This window comes from Chiloscyllium plagiosum, unplaced genomic scaffold (assembly GCF_037043375.1).
Source record: "Chiloscyllium plagiosum isolate Xiang-an unplaced genomic scaffold, Cpla_swu_hap1 HiC_scaffold_10, whole genome shotgun sequence".
In the NCBI taxonomy this organism is placed as follows: domain Eukaryota; kingdom Metazoa; phylum Chordata; class Chondrichthyes; order Orectolobiformes; family Hemiscylliidae; genus Chiloscyllium; species Chiloscyllium plagiosum.
The window spans coordinates 29,123,901-29,138,843 of record NW_028270148.1 but is presented as its reverse complement, the minus strand read 5'-3'; the positions used below and the strand labels follow the sequence as shown (position 1 = coordinate 29,138,843).

Genomic DNA, 14,943 nt, shown 5'->3' with positions numbered 1-14,943 from the left:
TTATGTCGGGCAGTTCAATTGCAATGTAATACTGCTATTGAGTCAGCTGAAATAAAACACTTCTGACCTTGTTTTTTATTTCCTTTGAACAGTAGAAGCATTGCATCTTGGAACACTGATGGCAGCTCATGGCTACTTCTTTCCAATCTCAGACCATGTGCTAACATTGAAGGATGATGGGACTTTCTACAGATTTCAGGTACACTAAACACAAACCAATTATTATGACATAAAATTGAATCACTTTTATTTATTTTTCCATTTGGGCGTCAACCCATGACTGTTAAATTTGCTCTTTTATCATTTACAACAACAACAGAAATTGTGCAAAGTTGGTAAGGAGTAATTATTCCCCTTAGTTGAAGGATCAATAATCTGGGGCATAATTTTCAGGTAATAGGGAAGAGGTTAACAGGAGAGGTGAGGAAACAACTTTTTTATCCAGGGGGTAGTAGGAGTTTGGAAGACATTGCCTGGCAGTGAGGTGGAGGTGAACCTCTCAGTCATTAAAAGGCACATGGTTGAACATCTCAAATGTAATAATACTTAACAAAATGGGCACGGCGATGGAAAATGAGATTGGTGTAGATAGGCCCATTGAATCTGCACTAACCGAAGTGCCTCTTTGTTGCTGTATAGCTCGATGACATGCTTGCATGCCAACCTGTGGGACTTAATATATTCTACGTTCTTATGCATAAGGTCTCTCAAATTGTTCTGTGCTGTAGCTTTCTGCAGTCTGTTCCTGATCTCATTGATATACATAAAGAGTAAACGTGGAGGCACAAATGGGCACTCCATTATTAATCCTTTTCCATCCAAGCAACACTAATTAACCAAGTAAGTCATAGAGTCATAGAGATGTACAGTATGGAAACAGAGCCTTCGGTCCAACCCATCCATGCCGACCAGATATCCCAACCCAATCTAGTCCCAACTGCCAGCACACGGCCCATATCCCTCTAAACCCTGCCTATTCATATACCCATCCAAATGCCTCTTAAATGTTGCAATTGTACCAGCCTCACAACTTCCTCTGGCAGCTCATTCCATACACATACCACCCTCTGTTTGAAAAGGTTGCCCCGTAGGTCTCTCTTATATCTTTTCCCTCTCAACCTAAACCTATGCACTCTAGTTCTGAACTCCCTGACCCCAGGGAAAAGTCTTTGCCTATTTACCCTATCCATGCCATTCATAAGTTTGTAAACCTCTATAAGGTCACCCCTCAGCCTCTGATGCTCCAGGGAAAACAGTCCTAGCCTGTTCAGCCTCTCCCTATAGCTCAAATCCTCCAACCCTGGCAACATCCTTGTAAATCTTTTCTGAACCCTTTCAAGTTTCACAACATCTTTCCAATAGGAAGGAGACCAGAATTGCATGCAATATTCCAACAGTGGCCTAACCAAAGTCCCGTACAACCGCAACATGACCTCCCAACTCCTGTACTCAATATTCTGACCAAAAAAGGAAAGCATACCAAACACCTCCTTCACTAGCCCATCTACTTGTGACTCCACTTTCAAGGAGCTATGAACCTGCACTCCAAGGTCTCTTTGTTCAGCAACACTCCCTGGGACCTCACCATTAAGTGTATAAGTCCTGGGAAAATTTGCTTTCCCAAAACGCAGTACCTTGCATTTATCTGAATTAAACTCCATCTGTCACTTCTCAGCCCATTGCCCATCTGATCAAGATCCTGTTGTAATCTGAGGTAACCCTCTTCGCTGTCCACTACACCTCCAATTTTGGTGTCATCTGCAAACTTACTAACTGTACCTCTTATGCTCGCATCCAAATCATTTATGTAAATGACAAAAAGTAGAGGACCCAGCACCGATCCTTGTGGCACTCCACTGGTCACAGGCCTCCAGTCTGAAAAACAACCCTCCACCACCACCCTCTGTCTTCTACCTTTGAGCCAGTTCTGTATCCAAATGGCTAGTTCTCCCTGTGTTCCATGAGATCTAACCTTGCTAATCAGTCTTCCATGGGGAACCTTGTTGAACGCCTGACTGAAGTCCATATAGATCACATCTACTGCTCAGCCCTCATTAATCCTCTTCGTAACTTCTTCAAAAAACTCAATCAAGTTTGTGAGACATGATTTCCCACGCACAAAGCCATGTTGACAATCCCTAATCAGTCCTTGCCTTTCCAAATACATGCATATCCTGTCCCTCAGGATTCCCTCCAACAACTTGCCCACCACTGACGTCAGGCTCATTGGTCTATAGTTCCCTGGCTTGTGTTTACCACCCTTCTTAAACAGTGGCACCATGTTAGCCAACCTCCAGACTTTCGGCACCTCACCTGTGACTATCGATGATACAAATATCTCAGCAAGAGGCCCAGCAATCACTTCTCTAGCTTCCCACAGAGTTCTCGGGTACACCTGATCAGGTCCTGGGGATTTATCCACCTTTATCCATTTCAAGACATCCAGTACTTCCTCCTCTGTAATATGGACATTTTGCAAGATGTCATCTTCTACTTCCCGACAGTCTATATCTTCCATATCTTTTTCCACAGTAAATGCTGATGCAAAATACTCATTTAGTATCTCCCCCATTTTCTGTGGCTCCACACAAAGGCCGCCTTGCTGATCTTTGAGGGGCCCTATTCTCTCCCTAGTTACCCTTTTGTCCTTAATGTATTTGTAAAAACTCTTTGGATTCTCCTTAATTCTATTTGCCAAAGCTATCTCATTTCCCCGTTTTGCCCTCCTGATAGCCTCTTAAGTATATTCCTACTTCCTTGATACACTTCTAAGGATTCACTTGATCTATCCTATCTGTACCTGACCTATGCTTCCTTCTTTTTTTTAACCAAACCCACAATTTCTTTAGTCATCCAGCATTCCCTATTCCTACCAGTCTTTCCTTTCACCCTGACAGGAATGTACTTTCTCTGGATTCTCGTTATCTCATTTCTGAAGGCTTCCCATTTTCTAGCCATCCCTTTTCCTGCGAACATCTGCCCCCAATCAGCTTTTGAAAGTTCTTGCCTAATACCATCAAAATTGGCCTTTCTCCAATTTAGAATTTCAACTTTTAGATCTGGTCTATCCTTTTCCATCATTATTTTAAATCTAATAGAATTATGGTCACTGGTCCCAAAGTGCTCCCCCACTGACACCTCAGTCACCTGCCCTGCCTTATTTCCCAAGAGTAGGTCAAGTTTTGCACCTTCTCTAGTAGGTACCTCCACATACTGAATCAGAAAATTGTCTTGTACACACTTAAAAAATTCCTCTCCATCTAAACCCTTAACACTATGGTAGTACCAGCCAATGTTTGGAAAGTTAAAATTCCCTACCATAACCACCTTATTATTCTTACAGATAGCTGAGATCTCCTTACAAGTTTGTTTCTCAATTTCCCTTTGACGATGAGGGAGTCTATAATACAATCCCAATCAGGTTATCATCCCTTTCTTATTTCTCAGTTCCACCCAAATAACTTCCCTGGATGTATTTCTGGAAATATCCTCCCTCAGCACAGCTGTAATGCTATCCCTTATCAAAAATGCCACTCCCCCTCCTCTCTTGTCTCCCTTTCTATCCTACCTGTAGCATTTGTATCCTGGAACATTAAGCTGCCAGTCCTGCCCATCCCTCAGCCATGTTTCTGTAATTGCTATATATCCCAGTCCCATGTTCCTAACCATGCCCTGATTTCATCTGCCTTCCCTGTTAGGTCTCCTGCTTTGAAATATATGCAGTTTAATTTATCAGTCCTACCTTGTCCCTGCCTGCCCTGACTGTTTGACTCGCTTCTGTTCTCAACTGTACCAGTCTCAGATTGACTTCTTTCCTCACTATCTCCTCAGTATACCCACAGAAGACTCCTGCACTAGCTGCCTACCTCGCTTACCTTTCCTGGAGTTAATCCATCTATGTGACTGTATCTGACTCTTCCTATAATGCCATCCATCACATACTATTGCTGTTGCAAATTCCTCATTGCTTCTAACTGTCTATCCAACCGATCCATTCAATCTGATAAGATTCGCAGCCAACAGCATTTATGGCAGATATAATCCACAGTAACCCTTAAACTCTCTTTAAACTCCCACATCCGACAAGAAGTACATATCACTCTTTTCAAGGCCATTTTTGTTCCTTCACAATCTACAGACCCAGAAAATAACACCTTTTTATTCCTCTACAAAACACTGCCCCAGATTAAATTAATAGTTATGGCTTATATTTTAAGTTTAATCAAGAGACATATCTCCAAAAACATATAATCAAGAAAGAACCCACTCTACTCACTACTGCAGATTCTCTGTAGGCCACACTTAAAACAACGATTAACTTATCTGATTCTGTGCTGTGAACTTTGCCCAACAGTTCCTCCAAGATCAGTTGTGAATTTCACTGTTTGTTAATTTTCCCAGATGCTCTCCGATGTCCAGCGATACATGAATTCAAATAGCAATTCAAACAGCAACATGTACACTGAATGAAGATTTGGTAGCAACTAGGCAGAAATCCTGATACTGACTTACGAACAGTAGCCCTGGGGTAAACTGTGCCAGATGCCCCAACATTCTGGAAATTTGAACAGGAAACCCTGCTGGAATGTTAATCAGATCATCCACATCTCCATCGTGCTCGGGCACTGATGATGCTTCTGTAGGGCTCTCCTTTGCTGCCAGGCACTGCAGATGAGAAAAGGTATCTTGAACTAGAAAGGGTCAGCAAGCAGATCATGAGCAGCTATAGGGAAACAAAGCTGACATAACTGGAGTATTTGTTTCATTTGCACTTAGGTCTTGTATCTGACCAATGGGTTGGCAGCATGTTGCTCTGCAGCTTTAGATTACTGACTCGATGATACACAAAGTAAACCTACCTGACCTGTGGATTCCAAATTGCTGGGCACATGGACAAATGAAATGTAAAATAACCCCTATGTTGGAAATCCATGTCACAGAGAGCTGTGGGGCAGAATCCTTTTAAGGCTGAAATAGATAGACTCTTGATTAGTAGGGAAACCACGGTCCTCGGGAAAGGGCAGAAAAAAGATGTGAGGAATGTCGGATTAGTCGTGATTCTCCTGAATAGTGGAGCAAGTTCAAGGGACTGAACAGTCTGTATCTATTTCTTATGGCCTTATGATCTAATATTCTGCCCTACGTCTGCCTTTTATTTCAAGTCTTGTTTGATTGCTAAACCTTGCCTCAGTAGTTACAACAGGAAGATTGACTTCTCAATTCCAAATCCCAACCAGTTGTCTCAAAATGAAGTACTTTTGAAGTGTAGTCACTGTTATAATGTCAGAACCACAGCAGCAAATTTGCAAATGGTAATTGCCCAGAAACAGCATATTGATGATGACCAGATAGTCTCCATTGGAAAGACACAGTGCTGTGCTCCCTCGGTACTGCACTGGAGTGTCAACCTTTGTTTTTATGCACCTATTCCATAGAATGGGACTTGAATCCAGAACATGTTAGGACCGAAAGGTAATAGAAAGCATTATTTCTGTTCCTTAAAGAGAATGACTGCTGACACCTGTATGCAAGGAAAAAATGCATATGCGCTGTGCTCATGTCCTTAGGAGGCACAGCATTATTAAAATCAGGTTACAACACATAAAAATATCTCACTGAACCTCAAATTTTGATTTACATTATTAAATCAGTTACTTTCTGTGTAAGCAAATTGAACCACTATCTCTGAGGAAGTGGAACCAAGGGGTAGATTTTGTTTTCCAGCCTCTTGGTGCATTGCTTTGTGCAAATGGTGAATTCATGCACATGATTTTATATTCATCTGATAATTTTGTTTCCCACAAGAATTCACTTGATATATATCCGATACATGTCATCAGTATTATTCAATTGATCACTGAAACTGTTCCACCTCACTGGAGTGTCATGCTGGAAATCAAACTCTACTATTCCCAGAGCTTTCTCACAGGTTAAGGATTTTACAAAAGTATGCAATATTCCTTAATTTACCTGCCTTTTAGACTGGGGTGACAGAAAGCTCGACTAGAAATCTGTACTTGACAGGAATTATTATATATTACAAGCAAATAGATACTAGTTACAAGGAAACAATCATGAACCATCGACATTAACTCTACTTGTTAAAATTCCAACCCCCTTATAAAACACCCCCTATAAAGAAATACAGACACACACAGTAGATCCAAAAATGAAGCAGTGTTGTGGGTGGAGGGAAAATTGGAAAGGCCACTCAATGATCCCTGGGACTGAACCAGCTATTCGGTGATTGCTGTAATCTCCAGGTACGTCCACTTGCTTGCAGGAGCCACAGAGTGACTTCTTCATAACTTATAAAGCCTCTGACTTACTGATTAAAAATAACAGTTTACAGCACTGGTGAGGGTTAATAAATTGGCATTCTTCAAGAGTTAGGTGTTTATTTTTTTAACCACAGAAAGAGAAGACACACCATCACATGGTCCAGAGATCCAATGCCTTTGTGACTGTCTTCTTCCAGAATTGGTTAATTCATTATGTGGTATTGTCACTAAACCAGAAGCCCAATTAATAATCTGGATACATAATGGAAATCTGTCTACAGCCAACCTATAAAACTTAAGCTCAATTCATACATTTGGAGTACAAAGTTAATGTCAATAATGGTGTCCATTAATTTAAATTCCTAAACTACTATAGTAATTCTGTATCATTCATCCAAGCCTCTGGATTACAGGTGCAGTTAAATAAATACTCCCAAAGTAAGATATAAAATATTTTCCTTCGTATCCTTCAGTTTGAAATGTACCTGAATCTCATGGTGTCCAAACACATACAAACTTTTGAGTTTTTTTAGATTTCTCCTTTTACTTTTCACATCAGGAATAAATCATTGGGCCATGTGAAATAATTTCAACCCTAGTGGAAATCTATGTGCTAGTGTGAAAGTGCGTGAACAATTCATGTCAATTAAGTCACTTGTTTCTTTTTTGGAAGCAAAGCAGAATCACCAAGACAACCATCAACGCTTATGTTAAATATTGACTTAAGTCCTAAATATCCAACGCACAGAGATGGCGAACAATACTTTTAACTGATATAAAATGTTTCATTGTCAGAATCTGTGATCATATTACAGATAATAAATAGTTAATATTTGCCTCTTTCCAACTAGTTAGTTTTTCCAGCCAGTCTATAATGCTCACTGACTTATTATTTTAATCATGTCATGGCCAGGGGGATGGAAGAATGAAACTGTGCGTAAATCTTCTGGTTTTTTTTGTTAAGTCCAAGTTGCTTAAATTTTTTGGGGGGCAATTCCACGCGGGTTTTCGCTCTTTATCGTACTTACCTCATTTTGCTTCATTAGCAACCTACCCCATACAATGGCATTTGTCATGTCTGATTCTGGGCCTACCTCTCCTCACACTGTTCCCAGAACTCCTCACTACTGAACGAATATCCTGGCATTCACCAGCCTCCACAATGCATCTGGACAAGCACTGTGAATCCAGAGCTACCTTGTACATTTCCTGACACTTGCCCTCAACATGACAGACAGTGATAAATCAGTGTCCCATTGTGTGGGCTGGGTCATGGCGGTCACGCTGTATAGTGAGCCAGCTGAGACATTAGGTACAAGGACTCTGCTGTGGCCATTATGGTATTTGATGAGTGGTATTTTAGGAACTGTACCAACAATGTATTTTGGATACTTTACAAAAGCTATTTCATTTATTTTCAACTTACAAAGGAGTGTTTTTGAGATTAATTGTATTACACTTTTAATATGTGTTTGGAAATCTTTGTATTATAAGTAGATAGTCTGGATTATTCTATTTTATCTTAATTTATTTCATTCTATTGTATTGTTGAAGCAAAATTTGCAGTGTTGTGTGCTTATGTTTCAGTGAGTGATGGCTTTGTTAAAAGCAAAACAAATAAAAATATGATCTAACTATCCAGGTTGCTGATGTGGAATCTGACTTATCCTGTAAAAACAAGGGATCATAACAACTGTAGGAAAAAAAATCTTCTCCATTCTGCCAGCATTAGAATTGCCATCTTCTCTCTGCAACTTCACACTCACTCTGTCATATTATTGCCTTGTTATTTAGCAGAGATATAAAAGGTGGGAGGTAGTCATGGTTACATAGAAATATAGAAAATAGGAGCCTTAATAAGCCATTTGACCCCTTGAGCTTGCTCTGCTTTTGAATATGATCATGGCTGATTGTCAAGCTCAATACCTTAACCCCTCTCTCGCCGCATACAGCTTGATCACTTTAGTCACAAGAACCAACCGCATTGCTGTGGGTTTGGAGTCAAATGTTAGCAGATTTCTTTCCCTAAAGAGCATTAGAGAACCAGCTGGGTTTTTAATTACAATTGCATGTTTGTAAGATCATCATTATATTAGTTCTTAATTCAAGACCTCATTGAATTCAAATTTTGGACATCTATCATATTGGCAATTTAGAACATAGAATATAGAAGAATACAGCGCAGTACAGGCCCTTTGGCCCTCGATGTTGCGCCGATCCAAGCCCACCTAACCTACACTAGCCCACTATCCTCCATATGCCGATCCAATGCCCGCTTAAATGCCCATAAAGAGGGAGAGTCCACCACTGCTACTGGCAGGGCATTCCATGAACTCACGACTCGCTGAGTAAAGAACCTACCCCTAACATCTGTCCTATACCTACCACCCCTTAATTTAAAGCTATGCCCCCTCGTAATAGCTGACTCCATACGTGGAAAAAGGTTCTCACGGTCAACCCTATCTAAACCCCTAATCATCTTGTACACCTCTATCAAGTCACCCCTAAACCTTCTTTTCTCCAATGAAAACAACCCCAAGTGCCTCAGCCTTTCCTCATACGATCTTCCTACCATACTAGGCAACATCCTGGGAAACTTCCTCTGCACCCGTTCCAGTGCCTCCACATCCTTCCTATAGTATGGCGACCAAAACTGCACACAATACTCCAGATGCGGCCGCACCAGAGTCTTATACAACTGCAACATGATCTCAGGACTCCGGAACTCAATTCCTCTACCAATAAAAGCCAGTACACCATATGCCTTCTTCACTGCAATATTTACCTGGGTGGCAACTTTCAAAGATCTGTGTACATGGACACCAAGATCCCTCTGCTCATTCACACTACCAAGTATCCGACCATTAGCCCAGTACACCATCTTTTTGTTACTCTTACCAAAGTGAATCACCTCACACTTAGCTACATTGAACTCCATTTGCCACCTTTCTGCCCAGTTCTGCAGCTTATCTATATCCTGCTGTAACCTGCCACATCCTTCCTCACTGTCAACAACTCCTCCGACTTTCGTATCATCCGCAAACTTGCTCACCCAACCTTCTAGCCCCTCCTCCAGGTCATTTATAAAAATGACAAACAGCAATGGTCCCAAAACAGATCCTTGTGGAACACCGCTAGTAACGGCACTCCAAGATGAACCTTTACCATCAACTACTACCCTCTGTCTTCTTCCAGCCAGCCAATTCCTAATCCAAACCTCCAACTCACCCTCAATGCCATACCTCCGTATCTTTTGAAGTAGCGTACCATGGGGAACCTTATCAAACGCCTTACTAAAATCCATATACACCACATCTACCGCTTTTCCCTCATCCACCTCCTTAGTCACCTTCTCAAAGAATTCAATAAGGTTTGTGAGGCACGACCTGCCCTTCACAAAACCATGCTGACTATCCTTGATCACATTATTCCTATCCAGATGTTCATAAATCCTATCCCTTACAATTCTCTCTAAGACTTTGCCCACAACAGAAGTGAGACTCACCGGCCTATAGTTACTAGGGTTATCCCTACTCCCCTTCTTGAACAAGGGAACCACATTTGCTAGCCTCCAGTCTTCTGGCACTACTCCTGTAGACAACGAGGACATAAAAATCAAGGCCAATGGCTCTGCAATCTCCTCCCTTGCTTCCCAGAGAATCCTAGGATAAATGCCATCAGGCCCAGGGGACTTATCTATTTTCACCCTTTCCAGAATTTCCAACACCTCTTCCCTACATACCTCAAAGCCATTCATTCTACTTAATTGTGACTCAGTATTCACATCGGCAACAATGTCCTGTTCCTGAGTGAATACTGACGAAAAGTATTCATTCAGTGTCTCCCCAATCTCTTCAGCCTCCACACGCAACTTCCCACTACTATCCTTGACTGAACTTATTCCTAACCTAGTCATTCTTTTATTCCTGACATACCTATAGAAAGCCTTAGGGTTTTCCCTAATCCTACCAACTAAGGACTTTTCATGTCCCCTCCTTGCTGCTCTTAGCTCTCTCTTCAGGTCCTTCCTGGCTACCTTATAACTGTCAATCGCCCCAATTGAACCTTCACGTCTCATCTTTACATAGGCCACCCTCTTCCATTTAACAAGGGATTCCAATTCCTTATTAAACCACGGCTCCCTCACACGACCCTTTCCTCCCTGCCTGACAGGTACATACTTATCAAGGACACTCAATAGTTGCTCCTTGAACAAGCTCCACATATCAATTGCGCCCTTCCCTTGAAGCCTACTTTTCCAAGCCACGCATCCTAAGTCGTGCCTCACCGCATCATAATTTCCCTGCCCCCAGCTATAACTCTTGCCCTGCAGTGCACACTTATCCCTCTCCATCGCTAGAGTAAAAGTCCCCAAATTGTGGTCACTGTCCCCAAAGTGCTCACCTACCTCTAATTCTAACACCTGGCCTGGTTCATTACCCAGAACCAAATCCAGTATGGCCTCACCTCTTGTTGGCCTATCTACATATTGTGTCAGGAAACCCTCCTGCACACATTGGACAAACACCGACCCATCTAACGAACTAGAGCTATAGCTTACCCAATCAATATCAGGAAAGTTAAAGTCCCCCATAACAACCACCCTATTACTTTCACTCTTCTCCTGAATCATCCTCGCAATCCTTTCTTCTACATTTCTAGGACTATTAGGAGGCCTGTAGAAAACTCCTAACAGGGTGACCTCACCTTTCCTATTCCTAACCTCAGCCCAAACTACCTCAGATGGCGAGTCTTCATCCATCGTCCTTTCCACCGCTGTAATACGATCTTTGACAGCAATGCCACACCTCCCCCTCTTTTACCCCCACCTCTGACCCTACTAAAACATTTAAACCCTGGAACCTGCAACAGCCAATCCTGTCCCTGTTCTACCCATGTCTCCGTAATAGCCACAACATCGAAGTCCCAGGTACCAACCCACGCTGCAAGTTCACCTACCTTATTTCGTATACTTCTTGCATTGAAGTATACACACTTCAAGCCACTTTCCTGTTTACAGGCACCCTCCTTTGAGATTGATGCCATGTTCCTAACCTCCCAACACTCCAGGTCCTGCACCCTAAAGCTACAGTCTAGGTTCCCATGCCCCTGCAAAGTTAGTTTAAACCCCCCTCCCCCAAGAGCACTAGCAAACCTCCCGCCAAGGATACTGGTGCCCCTCAGGTTCAGGTGTAGACCATCCTGTTTATAGAGGTCCCACCTTCCCCAGAAAGAACCCCAGTTATCCAAATACCGGAATCCCTCCCTCCTGCACCATCCTTGTAGCCACGCATTTAATTGCACCTGGGAGGCAACATACCAAACGTGAGTCTCTCTCGCCCCCACAAAACCGCCTATCTGTGCCCCGAACTATCGAGTCCCCAATTACTATCGCTCTGCTCTTCTCCACCCTTCCCTTCTGAGCAACGGGGACAGGCTCCGTGCCAGAGGCCTGAGACCCATTACTTACCCCTGGTAAGTCGTCCCCCCCACAAGTATCCAAAACGGTATACTTGTTCTTGAGGGGAACGGCCGCAGGGGGTCCCTGCACTGGCTGCTTCCTCCCAGTCCCCCTCATTGTCACCCATCTGTCTGCAAATTTGAACCCACATTCCGAGGACACTAGCCTGGGGTTCTGGATTAGAAATCTAGTGACAAACCACCACAACACCAACGTCTTCTAATTCATCATGATATTGAAAGTTACTGCAAAGATAAAGCTGTCAAACTAATTTATCATTCTGTTTGCAAGTATTATATAATTGCATCTTACATTCTTCTGTGTATACTAATGTGACAGAAAATATACGTGTTTATTTTAGCAGTGTGCTAATAGGTGTATGTTCAATGCTGTGCTGAATTGCACCCATTCAAAATTATGGTTGAAAAATATAAAGGCAAGAAGTACTTTTTTTGTCAATCTATTGACAATCTATAAATCTATTCTCAAGAGCTGAATTATTCTGGTGGAGATATAAATGATAAGTGAGTACCAAATTACAGTCAAATCTGTACTTAATCAACTGAATAACAAGTGCAATTAAGAAATAAAATAGTGAATTTTACAAAATGTTTCTGGCTTGCTGTATTAGCATTGTAGTCATTGCTGGTTGTCTTAGAGCAGCATAACATGAAGAGAGTGTGATCTATGAGTTCGAAAGGAATAGGAAGGACAGTACTCATATCAAATTACTCAAGACAGTAGAGCTACCATCAAAGAGTCAGTGACCTGGACAGGATAAAGAGAGAATACATAATGAGACCCAGGCTCATCTGGGATGGTAAATGAGATGTCATCACTTGATCCAGAGAAGCCTCGAGAGATGGTAAACCATCTGCCCAACTTTAAGTATATTGCACATTTCTGCAACCATATCACTAACAATAATTTCCAAGCTGTTTTATCTCATTGCCCAGGTCATTATAGCTTGTCCAGAGATGTTGTGGCTGAAGTCGGGTTGTAGACAGTTTTTTTTTGCCGATGATGACAGACAGTGGAGATGGAAACATAAAATTACATGAATAAGTATATTTGAATTTCAATATAGGAAATTGTGAGATTTGGAACCAAAAAGAATAGAATGGATCACTTTCTAAATGATAAAAAGGTAAAGGCACTGGAGGACCCAGGTATGTAGACCATTGCACTTCGATGAGCAGTTACAGAAAAGGTTCATGGCTTTTATATCCAGAAGACTGGAAGACAAGGGGATGTTGGAATAGTGTGACACTTCCAGACTGAAATTAGGAAATACTTCTATTGTGAAAAGATAATACAAGTTTTGCGCTGCAATGTATTCCACAAATGGTAGTATTTTGAAAATAACCAAATGATTTATCATCTGAGATAGATAGCTTTTCTGTTAAGCAAAAACACTAAAGGTAATGGCGCAAATACAGAATTAAGTCATAGCACAGACATGATCTCATTGAATAAGAGAACAGGTTCAAAGTGAGAAGTGCCTCTTCCTGTTCATATTTAACTACCTTCTGAGTAGCAACACATGAAAGGCCTCAATACCTAAGTCTATTTGAAACATGGTTATGCATACTTAGTTTGAATGCACCTGAAGTCAAGAAGACCAAAAGTGATCCATCCAGTTCCACATCACTGCAGCCAGTTGTGACCATTCTCTGCTCTCATGAACACAGCTCCTCACCCACTGCCACATACTTCAGAGCTACAGCCTGAGTGGCATGTAACCCGAATTTCAGTTTCAAAATGGGCAGGCTGCTTTATCACGTATAGTTCACCTAAAGAATTGAGCTCAGTGTAACTTTAGGTCAGCATCTGGATTTCCTTGTGCATGCTGCCCAAACCAGGTCCCAGATGTATCACTTGTCAGTCTGAACAAGGATTTAATGCAGCAGCAATGAAAGATCAAGTTGCATTAGCTGTTTACTTTAGTAGAGGAGTGTTTCTTACTATAATACCTGAAAACAAAAGTGAACAATTACTCATTGCTTTCAAAAGAAACTAATGGACTACCAATATGTTGTTCTTTGATTGCTACAGACACCGTACTTTTGGCCATCAAATTGTTGGGAGCCAGAAAACACCGACTATGGTTAGTATTTATGTAAGATACTTCCTCATTATATGCACCGGGGTCATAATAATGCAAAGTATACAAATGCATGGTTTCATGTCAGTCAATTATAGCATTTAACCAATATGTTATGAATAATTATTAACAATTTTATAGTCACTTAACATGGCACATTTAAAATCCATAAATTGTCTAGATATTTTAGTTCTTGAAGATATCAATAGGCTAAAATTAGGTATCTGAATGCCGAATAAGAAATACACTGTTGCTTGATTAAAATTGTTACAGAACTCCATTTTTACTGGCAAAGTGCCAAAAATAAATTGTTTCTCATTTATCTCAAGTTGTAGAAATAAAGTCAGAAAAGTCTTTTTAAAAAAAACCTCAGTCATGAAAAGGTAAGAATGACAAAATCCTAATCTGTTACTGAGTTCTGCCTGCTGACGGGAAGTAGCATTCAGGATTTTTTAAATGTCAGTGGTATTTCAATTTGTCAAGGATTTTGAACACACCAACAGCGTTCGGATTCCATCCCTGTGTAAGTTTAAAACAATTCCCTTAAACCCAAAAGCAGCTGAATTATATTGGTGGTGCACAGATGCTGAATATTCCCGAGTCAGTTTAGAAGGTGTTAACTGATTCTGATTGTTCACACTTCAAATCAACACTTGCACATGACATCTGGGTATTAGTGTATTAGGTAAGTGGTTTTGTTTACAACTCATGGTGTTGATTTTTTTTCTCCCCAGAAGGATGAATGAAAATTGTGATCATTATCAATAACTTAGCTCACAGCGTGAACTGAGTGATTGGGAAGCAGAATGCTGTACTTTCTGACCGAGCATAAAATTGAGTCTGCTTGGAGGGTGAGGGGCCCAAAAGCTTGCCTGCCTTCTGTTTTAAGAAGGAATTAAAGTATTATGGAATAATTAAAATACTTATCGAAGCAATTGTCCCCAATTTAATGCAGCTCATGCTACTTGATGGTAATCGCAAAGACTGCACATGTTGGCAGGGCGTGTCAGAGGGCTGCAAGCCAAGTAGAAGAGAAAAGTACACTGGGGAATAGGAGGCTGCAGCTAAGTCTGTAGAACAGGTTTGTGAAGTTATTC

At 41.3% G+C, this 14,943-nt stretch overlaps 1 protein-coding gene across 3 annotated transcripts in view; it reads left to right on the top strand.

The window, feature by feature from the left end:
* Positions 1–14,943, top strand: part of LOC122552701 (regulator of G protein signaling 7) — a 460,227-nt gene that overhangs the window by 329,556 nt on the left and 115,728 nt on the right. For all 3 annotated transcript variants that reach the window (XM_043695581.2, XM_043695584.2, XM_043695583.2), the window contains exons 5-6: positions 93–199; positions 13,798–13,849. In XM_043695581.2, coding sequence (XP_043551516.1) covers positions 93–199; positions 13,798–13,849 — 159 coding nt within the window. The remainder of the gene's footprint in view (positions 1–92; positions 200–13,797; positions 13,850–14,943) is intronic.